The sequence below is a fragment of the Callionymus lyra genome, chromosome 12 (genome assembly GCF_982586985.1).
Source record: "Callionymus lyra chromosome 12, fCalLyr1.hap1.1, whole genome shotgun sequence".
Taxonomy (NCBI): Eukaryota; Metazoa; Chordata; class Actinopteri; order Syngnathiformes; family Callionymidae; genus Callionymus; species Callionymus lyra.
The window spans coordinates 1574748-1594026 of NC_141829.1; the positions used below are offsets into that span (position 1 = coordinate 1574748).

Consider the following 19279-nt stretch of genomic DNA (forward strand, 5'->3'; position numbering starts at 1 on the left):
TGATATAAGATGACATAAGATGACATAAGATGACATAAGATGACATAAGATGACATAAGATGACATAAGATGAGATGAGATGAGATGAGATAAGATAAGATGAGATAAGATAAGATGAGATAAGATAAGGTGCTCAGGTGGTATGTGGGCGTGGTCAGGGTGTGGTTCTTCTTCTTCTGTGACATTCATTCTCAGGAACATTTCTCTGCTCTGCAGACTCAGGTCATCAATCAGTTCCAGCTTCAATATTCTGGCAGGTTATTTAACTTGGAGCGGTCGCCATGGAAACGCTCCTGATTATTTCCTCCGCACAGTTTTACAGCCAATATAAATGTGTAATTACATGAAGGTCCATATATTATCTTACTTTAAGATGAAAGAAACTAGTGTCAGTTGATTTATCTTATAAGAAAATAAACACGTGTAAATGATGAATAAATGAACAAAACAAATGTTTCATTTGAGTGTAAACAAGAATGTTGAGTTTATAAGTGAGTGATGCAAACCAACAAACGTGTTTGACTGGAAGTGATGGTTATTTAAAAACATATAAATATACAGTAAAACAAAGTATTTTAGTGTCACACTTGAATTAAGAAGTCGTCGCTGTCCGCGGTGCTGAAACCATCGAATCCAGATCCAGAAGAAGAATTATCTTGACTTCCAGAAGAAGCTTCAACGTTCATTAAATAAATAAATGATTGTTCGGCTGCTGGAGAACAAAAGGTGACTCTGTGTGACAGACCTGCACAGACGTCACTTTTAATTGGAGCCAACAACAATAAATATGAAGCGTCTCAGGAGGAACAGACTCACAGGAATAACACAAAAGAAACACAAAAGAAACACAAAAGAAGTCATACTTGGAATATTCACTGAATTCAATAAATGTTTAAAAATAACAGAGTTTTAATTGAAATAAACCAGTGACAGCAGCAGACGAAGCATCAGGGAATAAAAACAACAGAATATTTTTAAACTTCTATTAAGTTACTCTCTGATCGCAGTGTTTAACTTCTAACGCAGTGTTAATACTTCTCAGAAAAACTACATCATAAAACAAACTATTAACGTTATTTGTTTGGTTTGTATTAAAACTATCCTTGATTTAAACATTGGAAACAACATTAAATACATGTAAAATAATAACTATTTAGACTCAAATCATGAAATGACGTTGAATCCACAAAACAATACTTTTATATCTTTTGAGCAGTAATGATACAGTAATGATGCAGTAATGATACAGTAATGATGCAGTAATGACGCGACATCGATGATATTTTAATTGTTGGACAAATACTTTTATTTAACCTGTAGTTTGCCTCCATCTACTGGTCGATCAAGCGCATGACAAGCTCGTCTCCACCCAGAACGAAAAGAATAATAATAATATAATAATAATGTTAATTTATGTTGAACCTTCGACGGACATGTCTTCAAAACAAATACATTCTTCAAAACAAATACATTCTTCAAAACAAATACATTCTTCAAAACAAATACATTCTTCAAAATAAATACATTCTTCAAATCACTGGAACATCTTTTCTCGAACAGACAATATATGGAGGAAGATGATGTCATTCATGAGTAAATCAAACTTAGAGATTCTTGAGTAATAATAATGTATTTAATCAACAACTTATGATGGTCTCGTGTGTTCTCATCATAATGTTTATATCAGGATATATTGATTTCTGATGATTGTATTTGACTATGAATGATGTCATACGTGTGATGATGTCATACGTGTGATGACGTCATACGTGTGATGATGTCATACGTGTGATGATGTCATACGTGTGATGACGTCATACGTGTGATGATGTCATACGTGTGATGATGTCATACGTGTGATGACGTCATACGTGTGATGATGTCATACGTGTGATGATGTCATACGTGTGATGATGTCATACGTGTGATGACGTCATACGTGTGATGATGTCATACGTGTGATGACGTCATACGTGTAATAATGTCATACGTGTGATGATGTCATACGTGTGATGATGTCATACGTGTGATGATGTCATACGTGTGATGACGTCATACGTGTGATGATGTCATACGTGTGATGACGTCATATGTGTAATAATGTCATACATGTAATTATGTCATACGTGTAATTATGTCATACGTGTGATGATGTCATATGTGTGATGACGTCATACGTGTGATGACGTCATACGTGTAATGATGTCATATGTGCGATGACGTCATACGTGTGATGACGTCATACGTGTAATGATGTCATACGTGTAATGATGTCATACCTGTGATGATGTCATACGTGTGATGACGTCATACGTGTAATGATGTCATACGTGTAATGATGTCATACATGTAATTATGTCATATGTGTAATTATGTCATACGTGTGATGACGTCATATGTTTGACGATGTCATACGTGTGATGATGTCATACGTGTGATGATGTCATACGTGTGATGACGTCATACGTGTGATGATGTCATACGTGTGATGACGTCATACGTGTAATAATGTCATACATGTAATTATGTCATACGTGTAATTATGTCATACGTGTGATGATGTCATATGTGTGATGACGTCATATGTGTGATGACGTCATACGTGTAATGATGTCATACGTGTAATGATGTCATACGTGTGATGATGTCATATGTGTGATGACGTCATACGTGTGATGAAGTCATACGTGTGATGATGTCATACGTGTGATGACGTCATACGTGTAATGATGTCATACGTGTAATGATGTCATACATGTAATTATGTCATATGTGTAATTATGTCATACGTGTGATGACGTCATATGTTTGACGATGTCATACGTGTGATGATGTCATACGTGTGATGATGTCATACGTTTGACGATGTCATACGTGTGACGATGTCATACGTGTAATTATGTCATACGTGTAATTATGTCATACGTGTAATTATGTCATACGTGTGATGACGTCATACGTTTGACGATGTCATACGTATGATGATGTCATACGTGTGATGATGTCATACGTTTGACGATGTCATACGTGTGATGATGTCATACATGTGACGATGTCATACGTGTGATGACGTCATACGTGTGATGATGTCATACATGTGATGATGTCATACGTGTGATGATGTCATACGTGTGATGATGTCATACGTGTGATGATGTCATACGTTTGACGATGTCATACGTGTGATGATGTCATACGTGTGATGATGTCATACGTGTGATGATGTCATACGTGTGATGATGTCATACGTTTGACGATGTCATACGTGTGATGATGTCATACGTGTGATGATGTAATACGTTTGACGATGTCAATAGTGTGATGATGTCATACGTGTGATGATGTCATACGTTTGACGATGTCAAACGTGTGATGATGTCAAACGTGTGATGATGTCATACGTGTGATGATGTCATACGTGTGATGATGTCATACGTTTGACGATGTCATACGTGTGATGATGTCATACGTGTGACGATGTCATACGTGTGATGATGTCATACGTGTGATGATGTCATACGTTTGACGATGTCATACGTGTGATGATGTCATACGTGTGATGATGTAATACGTTTGACGATGTCAATAGTGTGATGATGTCATACGTGTGATGATGTCATACGTGTGATGATGTCATACGTGTGATGATGTCATACATGTGATGATGTCATACGTGTGATGATGTCATACGTGTGATGATGTCATACGTGTAATGATGTCATACGTGTGATGATGTCATATGTGTGATGACGTCATACGTGTGATGACGTCATACGTGTGATGATGTCATACGTGTGATGACGTCATACGTGTAATGATGTCATACGTGTAATGATGTCATACATGTAATTATGTCATATGTGTAATTATGTCATACGTGTGATGATGTCATACGTGTAATGATGTCATACGTGTGATGACGTCATATGTTTGACGATGTCATACGTGTGATGATGTCATACGTGTGATGATGTCATACGTGTGATGATGTCATACGTTTGACGATGTCATACGTGTGATGATGTCATACGTGTGACGATGTCATACGTGTATTGATGTCATACGTGTGATGATGTCATACGTTCGACGATGTCATACGTGTAATGATGTCATACGTGTATTGATGTCATACGTGTGATGATGTCATACGTTCGACGATGTCATACGTGTGATGATGTCATACGTGTGATGATGTCATACGTGTGATGATGTCATACGTTTGACGATGTCATACGTGTGATGATGTCATACGTGTGACGATGTCATACGTGTATTGATGTCATACGTGTGATGATGTCATACGTTCGACGATGTCATACGTGTAATGATGTCATACGTGTAATGATGTCATACGTGTGATGACGTCATACGTGTGATGACGTCATACGTGTGATGATGTCATATGTGTAATGATGTCATAAGTGCGATGATGTCATACGTGTAATGATGTCATACGTGCGATGATGTCATACGTGTGATGACGTCATACGTGTGATGATGTCATACGTGTGATGATGTCATACGTGTGATGATGTCATACGTGTGATGATGTCATACGTGTGATGATGTCATACGTGTGATGACGTCATACGTGTGATGACGTCATACGTGTGATGATGTCATACGTGTGATGATGTCATACGTGTGATGATGTCATACGTGTAATGATGTCATACGTGCGATGATGTCATATGTGTGATGATGTCATACGTGTGATGATGTCATACGTGTGATGATGTCATACGTGTGATGATGTCATACGTGTGATGATGTCATACGTGTGATGATGTCATACGTGTGATGATGTCATACGTGTGATGACGTCATACGTGTGATGATGTCATACGTAGTTGTTCAGCCTGTAGCCCTGACTGGACACGGAGCTCAGAGAAGGCTCGAGGTTCCCCTTCAGGGCCGGCGCCGGCCTGTAGAGCGGCGCCGCCGGAGGACGCGTGTTGTTCAGGCGAGTCGAGGCGGGTCCACGGTTCCGTCTGGGCTCGTTCCTCTCCGAGCGCTCGCCACAGCCGGCCCAGCACAGCAGCATCCCCGCCGACAGGCTGAGGCAGGCCGAGCCGTAGCCCAGGTAGACGGACGCGCCGAGCTCGTACCTGAGGCCGCCGGGCAGGTACGGCTCGTAGAAGTCCCTGATGACGTCGTTGGTGGTCCAGCACACGGTGACCAGGCACAGCAGCGCGGCGCACAGGAAACAAACGCCAGCGCTGAGTACCAGAGGAGACTTCATGAAGGAGCCGCGCACCAGGCGTGTGCACTTCATGCCCAGCAGCGAGAACTTGACGGCGAGGACGGAGGTGACGCAGGAGAGCACCATGAGGGCCCGGGCAGCCTGCAGACACATCACTACATCATCCATATATTGATTTATTATTGATCTCACAGTTACAGGTTCAAACTGGTGGAATGTTTTTATGGAAGGATTTGATTCAATCATTTATATATTTATGGTATATTATCTATTTTATGGTTCGTTTTGGAAAAATTCCTAATTATATATTTTTAACAGGTTTTTAACATATAGAATATAATATTTAAATTCAAAAATGTTCAAAAATACATTTTCTAAATTCAATATTTTTAATAATAGTCTTTTAAATTCAATATAAAAGAGTCAACAGAGCAACGAACTTCCAGCCAATCATGGGACGCGCAGACGATCACATGACCAAACAGAAGCTCAGTCTTCTCTGGTGAGCATTTTATATTGAATTTAACTATGAATTAAATAATTTCATTAAGAAAATGTGTTTTTTATGTTGTTGGAATAAGAATGTCCAATCTTATCAGTAAAAAAAAAATCATTCATTTAGAAAATAGAAAATATAAAATTATTAAAGAAAATACAATGCTTGACTTGTCTCTGGGTCAAAGGTCAACGACCTTTCAGAAATTCCTATGCAGTGGTGGAGGTCGTTGACCTTTGACCCACAAGAGGTAAACTTGAAATATTTCAACCAAAAATATCAACATTAAGTGTTAAATTCCTCAACACTGTGATGCTAGGGTCTGGTCTCCGAGGTCAGAGGTCGTACCTGCAGGTCCTGAGGCAGAGCCAGCAGAGATCTGTACACCTCACACTGGTAGATCCCGGTGCTGTGCCACACACACTCCATCCACAGGCCCTTCATGTACCCTGTGCTGGTGATGATGTTGGCGCCGACGTACGCCGAGCGGCGCCAGTGAGGCAGCAGCGTCGCCGCCACGGCGCCCGCGAACCCCAGCAGGCCCAGGTAGAAGCCCAGCATCTGGACGCCGGTGCCGGACATGACGGCACCACGTGTTCCTCACACCGATGAAGATCTGGACCTTCATCCACGTCGTCCCATCGGAGCCGAAGTCAAGTCGAGAGTCATGGGGTGTGAAGAGAAGACACACACCTGGTTGTCGTGATCTCCGGAGAGTGTGCGTCTGAAGAAACACACGTTGTTGTCGTGATCTCCGGAGAGTGTGCGTCTGAAGAAACACACGTTGTTGTTGTGATCTCCGGAGAGTGTGCGTCTGAAGAAACACACGTTGTTGTTGTGATCTCCGGAGAGTGTGCGTCTGAAGAAACACACGTTGTTGTCGTGATCTCCGGAGAGTGTGCGTCTGAAGAAACACACGTTGTTGTCGTGCCCCCCGGAGAGTGTGCGTCCGTGACTGAGGAGTGTTCAGCCGCGACCGTTGTCGTCTCAGACCAGGATTCGTGGATCTCTTGAGACTCTTGAGACTCTTGAGACTCTGGAGACTCTGGAGACTCTTGAGACTCTTGAGACTCTTGAGACTCTTGAGACTCTTGAGACTCTGGAGACTCTTGAGACTCTGGAGACTCTTGAGACTCTGGAGACTCTTGAGACTCTGGAGACTCTGGAGACTCTTGAGACTCTTGAGACTCTGGAGACTCTTGAGACTCTGGAGACTCTTGAGACTCTGGAGACTCTTGAGACTCTGGAGACTCTGGAGACTCTTGAGACTCTTGAGACTCTGGAGACTCTGGAGACTCTTGAGACTCTTGAGACTCTGGAGACTCTTGAGACTCTGGAGACTCTTGAGACTCTGGAGACTCTGGAGACTCTGGAGACTCTGGAGACTCTTGAGACTCTTGAGACTCTGGAGACTCTGGAGACTCTTGAGACTCTGGAGACTCTTGAGACTCTTGAGACTCTGGAGACTCTTGAGACTCTTGAGACTCTGGAGACTCTGGAGACTCTGGAGACTCTGGAGACTCTGGAGACTCTGGAGACTCTTGAGACTCTTGAGACTCTGGAGACTCTGGAGACTCTTGAGACTCTTGAGACTCTGGAGACTCTTGAGACTCTGGAGACTCTTGAGACTCTTGAGACTCTGGAGACTCTGGAGACTCTTGAGACTCTTGAGACTCTGGAGACGCCCTCAGGAAGAATTAAACATTTACAGAAGCCGCTCAACCTGAGAGAAGATGAAGAGAATATTTGAGAAGAAATAAGTATATATAACATTGTTATTATGTTTGATAAACTTTGACATTTGATTGAAAGGGACAAAAAATATATAATTTTTAGTTAAAAGCTGAAACAAGAAACTAATATCATGATTTATTTGAAGCTACAGTTACACTGATAGAATCAACATTAATACATTTTTTAGAATCAACTCTTTTCTCCTGTGGCTGCAAATGATGATGAAATTAATTAATATTATTTTCTTTATTGAACTTTTGAGCTGTTAAAATAAAACCCTTAAATCACACAGCACTGCACAACAAATGGTAACAAATACAACACAAATCTACACATAAATGTAACTTTTCAATACAAGCAAAAAGAAAACATTTTAAAAATGAATTCTATTAAATCACATTAATCATTATTCAAAACCATGAACCAGTGAAAGTATGTTTTTGTTTTTATCATAAAATGTCACATTTTCTTTTAAATTCAGTTTATTTTTGGCATTTTTTCCATTTTAAAGTGGAAGAAAATGTCACACATTTCTTTCAACAATGTTTTATAAGTAATAATAAAATGTATTTTATTCAAAAGAGCCTTACAAAACTTTACAGTGAAGCTCAACGTGTTTAATATAAAACTACATTCTATGCTTCCTCTTAAGCGACTTTTCTTTTTTTAAAACAACAAATCAAGAACCAGCTCAGAGTCATTGTTGTTCCTGCAGCTTCTAAGAACACGCGGATCATTAATGATCGACAGAACATTAATGATCGACAGAACATTAATGATCGACAGAACATTGGACTTCCGTTCCAGTGTAACGTTGAACTCACCAGGAGGCTTCAGGAATCGTTCAGCAGGAGTCAGACGAGCATCTGTGCGAAGAAACACAACACCATCCGTGAGCAACACCTTCATCAGCGTTATCGCTCCATTGTCGCTCCATTGTCGCTCCATTGTCGCTCCATTGTCGCTCCATTGTCGCTCCACAGTCGCTCCATTGTCGCTCCACAGTCGCTCCACACAAACACAACAGTGTCAGCCAGAGACGCACACAGGGTGTGTTGTCTCGGGTCAGTGAATGAAAGGATCTGCTCACACACTAGAAATCACTCACTCACTTACACACAATCAAACGACCTTCGTGTCTAATACATCATGATATTTATCTTATCATCTTCATTCACAAATATCTTAAACATTAACAACTATTTGAATTAAAATATATAATTATGTGAATAATTCTGTCTATTTCCTCAACATATACATAGAAGACGTAGCAGTACAAATGTTGTGTAGCTGTTTGTATGTGTTTTTAAATCATCAGTTTCATGGTAAAAGAGACAATACTGTAGAAAAGAGTTTCAAGTACGTACTGTGAGTCGATTGATCTTCAGATGATCAGATGATCAGATGATCGTCTCCTTCAACATCCACCTGGCGTGACCTGGCGTGACCTCGTGTTTTTCAGCTGAATATGAGTGTACGAGCTGCAGGTGAGTCCTGGCTCAGGTAGATGTGTCAGTGAGACTCTGACGTTAATAGACTTTACCTGAATAATCCTGTGATTATCAGCCCAAGATAGATCCTGCAGGAGCGTCACTGACGGAGGTCTTTGTTGTGATCAATACAGTCATTAAGAATCATTACAGTCATTAAGAACACGTTTATTACATATATTATATATTTTATTCTTGCTAAATCATACCATTTGGAAATTAAAATACATGTAAGATGATTAAATTAAGAAAGAAAGAAACAAAGTCAAATGTTTATTTAATTCTTATTTCTGACTACATATGTGTTTTCAATGTATTATATAAAAAAATATATAATAACAACTTTAGAATCTAATCCAGTAAAACCAACTAAGAACTCTGGTTTCCTCCCCAACACTTTACAAAGGTTTATTTATTTAAAGATCAATTCGCATTATTTATACAGGAGTTACTCGTGTAATAGTTTGAATGAACCTGAGTATTTAGTTTCTTCACGACATTCATCAACTTCCATTTTGTACAACTTGGCGCCACCGGACGATCATTGAAACACGTCACTCGAGCGACACACAACTTTAGCGCAGGTGAGTCACAACTTTGTTCAAACACACACAGTTGCGTGCGTGGCATGTATTACACGATAATACTCGGTAATAAAGGAGTAACTTCCCTGAAGTTATCGACAAACTTGACGCTAACTAGCTGAAGCTAACGGATAGCATGTAAGCTAGCCGCTAGCTTTAGCTATGTCGATTTGATGTTTAATAAAGTGGATTAAAGACAATTTATGTTTGCAATTCCACACACAACACACCTGGTGACAGTGGAAGTGACCTGTAGGCATGTCTGAGCGGCTGAAGAAGACACCTGGTCCTCGGTCCAGTGACAGCAGGACCATCATGACCATCATGACCAGGAGCCACTGGAAGGACTGCGGCTGCTTCTTCAACTCGCTCCCCACAGAGATCTTCCACATGATCCTGGACTACCTGTCAGGTAGATTCACCCACAACTCTCTCTGTCTTCAGAGGTTGAACCTGTTGAATGTTCCTCCACCAGTGCTGGAGGTCAGTGTTCTCTCCACCGTGTCCAAGAGAGTCACCAGTTCCATCATCAACTACATCAACACCTTCTCCTGGAGGAACAGAGAGGTTCTGAGGAACTTCCATCAGACCTGCTGCTCGGAACAAAGACAGACCTTAAAACACTGCAAAGAACTGGGTAAACACACGTTAATATAATAAATAATAGTAAAAACTGTAACTTGCAGACTTTGATTCTCTGAGACTGTTTGTCTCTCTGTTGTCTTTTTAACTATATCTTTTATTGAGTATTGTTTTGATTGTTCAAGCGCTTTGTGACCCTGGTCTGGAAAGGCGCTCTACACATATAAACTACTTACTTACTTACATTGAGTGTATGTTTGTGTTTCAGGTGTGTTGTTCAAAAGATGCACAATGTTGCTTCCAACAAAGAAGAGGCTACAATATATATTTGGAAAGTTGTCATTGGTGAGTTGACTTTTGCTTTATAGTGTGGATTTCCTACTAAAGACGGGCGTTCACTCAAACTGGTGCACAAACATAAACACTACGTATGAATGTGTGCGTGACACGAATCCAAGAACTTTTCCTTTGTTCATCCAAATCAATAAAGAATCAACACAGATTGTTTCATCCCTTTCCACGCCCTCATTTACATATGTCAATCATATTACCAGAGTCGATGATTTTCCAATGTGCAATTAAAAATGGTGAGGAAATGATGAGTTTAAACTGGATTAACAGTTTATATTCGTTCTTTTAAACATTTTATGACATGGATCATATACTTTAAATCGGTGTAATTGTTTATATTTTACATACACAGTTAATAACACAAATACTTTAGTTACAGAGACGATCAGTGGCTCGATAGAAACATCTTCAAATGGAGTTTAATGAGAATAAAAGTACAAATCATTAACTTAAAGTGTTAAGTTTTGATGATTGTCTGATCATCTCTAAACAATTTGTGGCTCACCTGCACAATACACGCATGTATTCTTATTACAGTTATAGAATAAAGGTGTTATGTTACAATATTACGAATCATGTGATGGTATATTAGTGTGATTGTGTCGAGTATACACGTGATCACGTGATCACATGATCACATCACATTACATTTGAACCTGCAGCTTCAGTTTCATAAAACGTGATGTTGTTTCACAAGAACGTCTGTGACTCTCGTAGAATTGAAGCTTCAGACCCAAATCATTTTGTGTGTTATATTATAAAAACGAGCCTAGATTCCTTTACATCTTTTATCTGAATGGTGTGAAATAGCGTTAAAATATTCCACTTAAAACAGTCACGTTGTCTTAATTAATAAACATCATCAGTTTGTGAATGATAAATATATTTATACATTATGAGTCATTTAATATCATGCAAACAAGTGTGTGTGTTCATTTTTGATCAGTATTGATCGTTAATGTGTCTGTGATAAAAAAGTGAGGCTGGATCCAGGAATGTTTTGAACTGTTACAGCTCTTTATTTGAACAGGCTTGACTTAACAAAACAATTCAATCAATATACAAGAAACTTCATGTAATGTGTTTACAAATGATGCTAAATGAACATCGAGTGATTAGAAAGTGATGCTCTCACTGTATCTGTTGAATCATAGAAGATGTTTGAGTTATGAGGTCTAGTGCTTTCCTGCTGTTACTTCTATTAATGTTATTTTCTTTTTGTTATTTCTAGGCTCCGTGCCTCATGTTGGCTCAGTGTGATGTTCCAAACTGCATTGGTTGTGCTTGCCTTGGTGTTCTTCTACAGGTGATGGATTCTACCTGGTCTCATGAATATCTAATGAATAAATCAACTGCTATAAATATGTATTTCTATAAAAGACCTTGATTGTTTCAACCAAATCAGTGTCTTTTTCTTTTTCATATCTCAGACGCTCATCACTGGCTGGGGTGAGGAGGAAGTTCAAAAAGTCTTCACCTTCCTCTGCAAACTTACAAGTTTGTTTCCAAGAATTGAGTCAATAGTCAGTGGAAAGTCGGGGGCTCGAGGGTGCATGGAGGTCCAGGTCCGAAACTTCTGTCGCCAGGTTTTCCTGGATCAGTGGTCGGGTGGAACAGAATATCAGTTCTGGCTCACGCAGCTCTTGAGTCCCTGGCCTTTGGTGGTTCAGGCTCATCTGCTGTTCATCCTCTTTGGACCAGTGACCCCTGACGGTAAAGTTGATATGAACAAGATCTAGAAATGAAGACGAGCTTCACCCAAGACAAACTTCTGCTTCTCCATGCAGGTGCTATTGGTTGGCAAAGTCCAGTTGAAACTCCTCTCTCCAACAGCTCCTTGTGGGACTTGGCCAGAGCCATCTTGGAGCTGTTTAACAATCCAGGGGTCAAAGGCTGCACTACAAGCTCTGTGCTGGCAATAGTGGAGGAGCTCATCGGTATGATTGACGTATTCAATGAACAATAGAAACTAGTGATGTGATGGTCAGATGCTTATTAACTAGTGAGGCTCACATTTGTACTAAAACATTACAGTCTTGAAAGATTTACTTCTGATTCCTGTGTAACCAGGACGACTATACTTTACACCTCTCAGCTCAAACACGATAACACCTTGTTCACTTGAGGACAAAGTGACGAAGAAACACAATCAACTGTTGTTTTGTTCAAACCTCCAGACATACCTCATCGATGGGAGGATGAGAATGTTGCTCGTCTACTGATTCTTTGTGGAAGAAACGTTTGTTACACCATCCTGGTCAGCAAACTACTGAGTGGACGACTCGTGGAGACGTCCAAACTTCTCGTCTTCATCATTCTGGCGAGTTTTTCTTCTTCTTATTTCAACAACAGAACATGTTTCATTGTTCTTGTCCATCTTCATGCTTGTTTATAAAAACCCAAAACAACTTCTTTTTACGTGCAATGTTATTATACTTTCTATGGTAGAAAGTAAATATACATCCTGTTCTCAGTGTTGATTTAGGTTTAAAATACTTCATCAACTAGACTAAAGTACGTCTTCTAGGTGTGTGAGAAAGAAGGCTATCACATGAACTGGGCTGCAAAGTTGGTCCATCAGATCTGCGGGGTCATCACCCCAGTTTCAGAACGGTTCAGCTTCATCGAGCATCTGGAGCACATGTTCTCAGAAGTCTCAAGGGAGTTGTACGAGTTCGCGATCACGGGTATGTTGAAGAAGTGAATCCACTTCAAAGGAAGAAGAGAACTGATGCACGAATATCTTTACAATTCTTGGTTTTAATGCGTTGAAAATATGATCTTAAGTCTAAAGTCTGCAAGTGATTTGTGTCTTTTTAGGAAGCGATCATGGAAACGAAGAGACTCTTCAGTCTCTGCAGATCCTCCTCGACTCCATCGCTCACTTCCACTCCAGGTTCCTTTTCATGTTGGTCAAGTAGAACTGAGCCTCGAAACTGTGAGTAGACTTAGAGTAGAGTCTTTTGAAAGTTAAATTAAGTGTTTGCAGCTCTTTGTATTTTTGGTTTGTGATCAAAGCTGCATTTGTTGTTTGTGGCCACTGTTTTACCAACTTCTAATTTAAATACCTTTCTATACAACTTTTGTATTCTGTATTTAATATTTATGGAACATCTGATATAGTCAGAAGTATTTATTTAATATTTATAAGACGTCTTATTTCACTTTTTAAATCCTTTGTATCATTTGAGTTTTCATATTTTCTATAGTTCAAATTAAAATGTTTTTCCATTTGTTACGTGTTATTGTGTTTTATTAACAATCTTGTTTTCCAACAAAATACAATGACTTTTCATGTCAATACAATGTTAATGTTTTAATGTTTATATTCATTTTTAAGCCGCAAGAATTGTTAGTATAGACATGTAGAGTGCATTTAAGCATGATAATATAATTATATTTTATTTTATGTAACATTAACTTAAACTCAAAGCAATTCTATTCAGGTATTTAAAGATAACATTACATGTGATATTTGGAAGAAAAAGGGCGAATCATGGTATTAAAGAAGTATTTTATTTTCCAGGACACATCGAGAAAACATGTATAAAAAGCATCATGTGTGTGATTTATAAAGTCATGCAAAGACAGGATGTAGAAACGATGGAACTGCTGTTTGTTCGCAGGCGTCTCAGTCGTTCAGTGTCTGTTGACACGATCTGGTTGGAAAAAAAAAAGTTTTACACAAACCTCGCACTGAAATATATACGTTCCTCTCGTTTAGATTTTTAAAATGGTAATATATTAAATGTTGTTCTTGATCAGGCTCAAATGTTAGTGTATTATTGTTTTTAGAAATACAATAAGTTCAAGTTAAAGGTAAAAGGTTCAGGTGAATAAGAACATTTAAGATATTGTCAGACGACACAACACAATCTAAGAAATGTTGATCACTTGGATGCACACCAACACACACACACACACACACCAACAAACACACACACACACACCAACACACACACACACACACCAGTAAATACTCACTGTGCAACTTGTTCTATTGTTTTTTTAGGAAGAACAAAATGTAATTATTTACAGCTCGTTCATGTCTTGTTGTGTTTCTATTGTACCTTGAAGCCAGTCCAAGCCCTCCTGCAGACCCTCCCCTGAAATGGCATTACTGGCACTGAGAGAAGAACAAAAACAACAGGTGTCACGAGCTAATCTCTTCACTTTCTCATGACTTCCTTAAATCTTTTTAGCTCCTGATCTGCCGTCCATCTGTCTAATAAGTAATCTAGGTGGAAAAACAGCTGATTATCAAAGCATCAACTATTGCTCTGCTTCCTCATACTTGTAACCGTTCAACCAAACACTTATTATTTTAGAGGCAGTCAAGCAGTAGCTTTTAAAACGTGGTCCCTGATGACCTTTTATTGTTTGAAGTGAATTTCACATCATGTATGTATAAGATATATGTCTTTATTGAGTGAACCCGTTTAGATACTTTAATAATTGATCAAACAATGTATCATATATTCACAAGTTTCCTCGCACACAAGTTAACTTCAAGCTAAGGTCGTGGAGAGTGAAGTTACCAGATGTGCCAGGGTTTGTCTTTGATGTTCTCCAGAGTCAACAACTGTGAGACTTTTACCGACGACACCGCATCACGCAGGTCCATCTTGTTGGCAAAGAACAAAACTGGGATTTTCTTACTGCAAATATCTGGACAATAAGACGTGGAGGACCAAACGTTCATCTCTCTTTCGAACTACTCAAGCGGTTTCTCAAGAAGAGTCGTGATACCTGGATGGGTGAGTAACGTGTCCAGCTCCTCTTTGGCAACAACCATCCTCAGGGTGTCACTGCTGTCGATGACGAATATGATGGCATGACTTTCCCTGAGAGCAAAGAGAGACAATCATGGCTTCATGTTGGTGGAGAATGACCACGTCTGCATGTGTGTGTGTGTACTTGTAGTAGTGTTCCCATAGGTTTCTGTATCTGCTCTGCCCGGACATGTCGAACACCGTGAAGGAGAGGCTGCATGCAGGAGAGAAGAAGACACAACGGTGAGGAACCATCATCTCTTCATTGTTGATTTGTTCTCATCTGAAGTATTTTGGATTCATTAAAACCTCTTGTTTTCTATTTAGCTCGTCATTCGTCTTTGTCATCCTTACTCAGTCCGTACCGCCAATCATCTTTTCCATCCCATAACGACCCAAAGGTCTTCATCAAAATGAATCCAACATGCTTCTGTGTGATTCTAAAAATATTTGAACCTTGAACTCTTGAACTTTTCAATGTTGAATCCAATGGTTGGAACTGTTTCTTGGGCTTGAGTCTGCAGAGCAGTCGCACAAACAGAAGCCAGTCACGGCACACGTATGTCGAAGAGCAGCTGATATAGAGAGTAGACTTTACCTGACTAGCATGTTTCCAGTCGTCTGATAAAGGGCCTAAATGGTTCGAATGCTGAAAATAACATTTGTGGTTAATATGACGGAGACAAGTCTGTTCAAATTCTAAATATTGCCTCAAGTACCAATAGTTCTTCATGAGTGAGTTTTAACCTTTACCTGAAATATTAGATAATGGTTATAAAACTTGTGATTGGCTGTTTTTGTAGAAAATTATTTGCGTTTAAACAGTTGCTAAAAGATTTGTTTTTAAGACGTCAATCAATTATTTATGGTTTTAACCATAAGATAAAAAGGTCCAACTGTAATCTGAAATATATGTTCAAATAAAATGTGATTCATTTTGTCCCATCACAACACAATCAACACTTTCAACAAACTCACAATCTTTTTGCTTCTACTCACATTAGCAGGTTTCAACTGGTTGATGATGGTGGTTTTGCCACAGTTGTCGAGTCCCAAGCACAGAACGCTGACCTCCTTCTTCTTCAGTCCGAGCCACCCGGACAGTTTGTCCAGGAGACCCATTATTTCCAGGTGAGATGTTCACACAACTATCCATGCACTTGAAGTGAGAAGGTCTTGAGGTATACTTGCATGGTCATGAGGAGCAGAGCCCAGTTCTGCCGGCTCACATGCTCGTGTCCCGGCGTGTCGCCTTTAATCCCATTACATCAAAATAATCTCCGTGTCCCATCTGACCATGTCATGGACCCACTCCTCATATTGTGAACACACTCATTTTTATTCAGTTCTAATGATCCTTCAACTAAATTACTTATAAACATTTTATTTTGAATGTTTATAAAAATAAACTCTGAGCTTTTTTTAATTTCAAAAATATGTGATTTGTGTTAAAAATGATGAAGATGTTTTTTTATTTAACATTTCTTTGATTTAAAACATAGAAAATAATCAGAAATCTGGTAATAAAAACTGAAGATGTTTAAAGATAAAATTGAATTAACGAAACAAAACAAAAACAAAGGCTCAAATGAATTCAAGTTTTAAATGATATAAGAGTATTTAATCCAAATGTACAGTTCTACGAGCATCAGCACAATTTTTAATCGTGTGTCAATAGCGCCATCTATTGGCTGTAAATATATATGTCCATGTCCTACATTCACATCAAAACCAATAACAGAAACACTGAACAGTCAGAACCGTTTAGCTTTATTTGCAAATAAACATCCGCCGTCACTGCCTCTTACAAGATCTACAACATTTCTTTGGAAATCATAGAAAAATAAAATACAAGAGTTATTAAGTTTACTTGTACTTTGTACAAAAGAACGTTCTAACATTGCTCAGCAGTAGAACATGCTAAACACACAGCATCTGATACTCTGGCTATACTGTCGGTGTGATGAGTGCAGTCATGAGTACACGTGCGAGGGTCTGCGTGCAACCATCGGACGTCCAACTGCGAGGTCCGATCATGCTCCACGACGAATGCTAGGTCCTTTAAATCAGCAGCAACGTCTCTGAGGTCAATGAACTGTAAGGCGTAACGTGTTAAGATGCTGCTGTTGAGCTTTACTTACTTTACACATGTTTCTGTTCCGCTCGTTCCTTTAAACACGTCTACTTTTTCACATATTTGCCAACATTTTCTAGCTATCTGCTGCTGTCGAACTAACGATTATATTGATCATCTATGAACCACTGGGTCTACAAACGATGGTTTCATTGTGCTCCTCCTATAGTAACTCTTACACATGCTGCCACAAGTCACATCTCACGTGATAAGGATGTCAATATGATACTGTTTATCTTCTGCACTCTTTCTCGGTTCGATCTGAGAGAATGTTCAGCTCTATCGACACACCCAGCATTCTCTGAACTCTTTTAATCGGAGGATTAATAATGCTTGGAAAGTTCTCTACATTGGCTGTTATTAGTAATAACTTCATAATAATAATGTTAATAACACACTGGGAAGAAACGATGAACTAACTTGTCTTTAGATTGAATTGTGGTGTCAAACCATTACTACATGTTTCTGCTGCAACAATGAAAATTAATTCAACACAATTTGAGTTTGTGTAACAACAAACATTTAGTCTTATTTTAAATGACAAAAGCAAATGAAAATATACGCCACAGACTGATGACTGACAGGTTCACACAAGACTCTCTGACTAGATTCCATGAGTCCAACATAACGACTGGACCAATTATAGGCGACAAATACTATTGAGTGACGAATTTATTGACAGTTATTTAGAAAATATGAAATATGTTGATTTATATTCATCATCTGAAAACCGAAATCTAACCTTGATCAATACTTTGATCACTTGATTGTTATTACTATTTGCATTCCTTTCTTTTGTGCACAAATTAATTTATTAGGGTAAAAACCTTTTGGACAGTTTCCTTCCCTCATATTGAATGACATCATTTCAATGGTGCTGTAAACGAACTGCCGCCTGGAACTTCAACATATCTTCTCAGAAATGATTTAATAAAACCAAATAACTGCGTCTGTCTTAACGAAGATTCAACCCTTGACGCTCATCTTTACTAACTTCACTGAAACAAACTTAGAGTCGGTCCAGGAGCTTCGCAACACAATTTGACATCAATGAAAATATTATTAATAGTTTTGAAACATTCATATGATAAGAGACTGTGAGTCTTTTACATTCTGACTCCTTTGAAGCTCATTTTCTTCATGTTTCTCATTTCTTTACAATCTTATTGTGGCAGATTTTTCTGACTTGACCCTGAGATGACGTTCTGGTCCGTCTTCCACTCGTCTGTCAAATCCTTCAAAAGGCGACTGAATAAAGTGTTTTTGCTAATTTGGATTAAAGGTAAATGATCATCTAAAGATATTAAAATGAATATCTAGATTGACTCGTGCTTTTACATATAAGACTGCACATATATAGATACTTGAATATAATATTATTTATCAATATTTGACTTAACACTTTGACATCCAAGAGATCTGATCAATTGTCTTCAAGTTTTTACTGCATGTACTAAAGAAACAAAGATAATAAATAATAAAAGTGTTGATTGCACAACCAATAGCAGCAAAGCATGACGTGTTCAGATGAAATCTTAACGTTTGGAAGGCATTACATTCACCTACGTGTGCGCCTGAACCAGTGTCGCGCTGAGATGGTCGTAGAAAAAGAGTCTGGAGAGAGCTCCGGAAGAAGAGTCTCTCAGAAGGCTGAATGAGGGTAACATCTCAGGCACGAGGTCGTGGACTGCCGTCGTCCCGTCTAGACTTCGGTCCGGTCCGTCCCGTCCAGATCCCCCTCCCAGGTCGTGGTTAACGTCCTCATACATGGAAACCCTTGTCGTGTTGGTGCAGCAGGTGAAGGCGAAGAGTCTGAACGCTGCTGATGATTCGTCGCTGGTGGCCAATCAGATCCACCCCAATACTCCTCACATCTCTAGGCCGAGAGTGAAAATACAAACGCACACACACACACACACACACACACGTTTAT

At 39.1% G+C, this 19279-nt stretch overlaps 4 protein-coding genes across 5 annotated transcripts in view; 1 reads left to right on the forward strand and 3 right to left on the reverse strand.

The window, feature by feature from the left end:
• Positions 1–4840: 4840 nt before the first annotated feature.
• On the reverse strand, positions 4841–6289 carry LOC148067974 (claudin-14-like). Its single transcript, XM_087804257.1, has 2 exons — positions 6048–6289; positions 4841–5344 (listed from the first exon to the last, which is right to left on the reverse strand). The coding sequence occupies exons 1-2, from the start codon at positions 6279–6281 to the stop codon at positions 4841–4843; spliced, it is 738 nt and encodes a 245-aa protein (XP_087660383.1). The 5' UTR covers positions 6282–6289.
• Positions 6290–9342: 3053 nt separating this feature from the next.
• LOC148067975 (F-box only protein 47-like) lies at positions 9343–13546 on the forward strand. 2 transcript variants are annotated; one of them, XM_087803629.1, is made up of 10 exons: positions 9343–9507; positions 9748–9919; positions 9983–10144; positions 10358–10434; positions 11672–11746; positions 11871–12153; positions 12228–12377; positions 12618–12760; positions 12968–13127; positions 13261–13546. In XM_087803629.1, the coding sequence occupies exons 2-10, from the start codon at positions 9766–9768 to the stop codon at positions 13359–13361; spliced, it is 1305 nt and encodes a 434-aa protein (XP_087659755.1). In that variant the 5' UTR covers positions 9343–9507; positions 9748–9765; the 3' UTR covers positions 13362–13546. The 2 variants fall into 2 exon arrangements, with proteins under 2 accessions (XP_087659755.1, XP_087659756.1); XM_087803630.1 differs by having other exon boundaries at positions 9764–9919.
• A 391-nt stretch (positions 13547–13937) lies between these two features.
• Positions 13938–16337, reverse strand: LOC148067976 (ADP-ribosylation factor-like protein 6). The gene is made up of 9 exons (XM_087803632.1): positions 16212–16337; positions 15811–15861; positions 15669–15730; positions 15358–15426; positions 15190–15284; positions 14979–15108; positions 14511–14566; positions 14425–14437; positions 13938–14099 (listed from the first exon to the last, which is right to left on the reverse strand). Exons 1-9 carry the CDS (start codon positions 16332–16334, stop codon positions 14072–14074), a joined length of 627 nt encoding a protein of 208 aa, XP_087659758.1. The 5' UTR covers positions 16335–16337; the 3' UTR covers positions 13938–14071.
• A 632-nt stretch (positions 16338–16969) lies between these two features.
• The window catches only part of LOC148067977 (ephrin type-A receptor 6-like), a 156546-nt gene continuing 154236 nt past the window's right edge, over positions 16970–19279 (reverse strand). Inside the window, exon 17 of the mRNA XM_087803628.1 lies at positions 16970–19222. Within this exon, the coding sequence (XP_087659754.1) occupies positions 19108–19222 (115 nt within the window). The 3' untranslated portion in view covers positions 16970–19107. The remainder of the gene's footprint in view (positions 19223–19279) is intronic.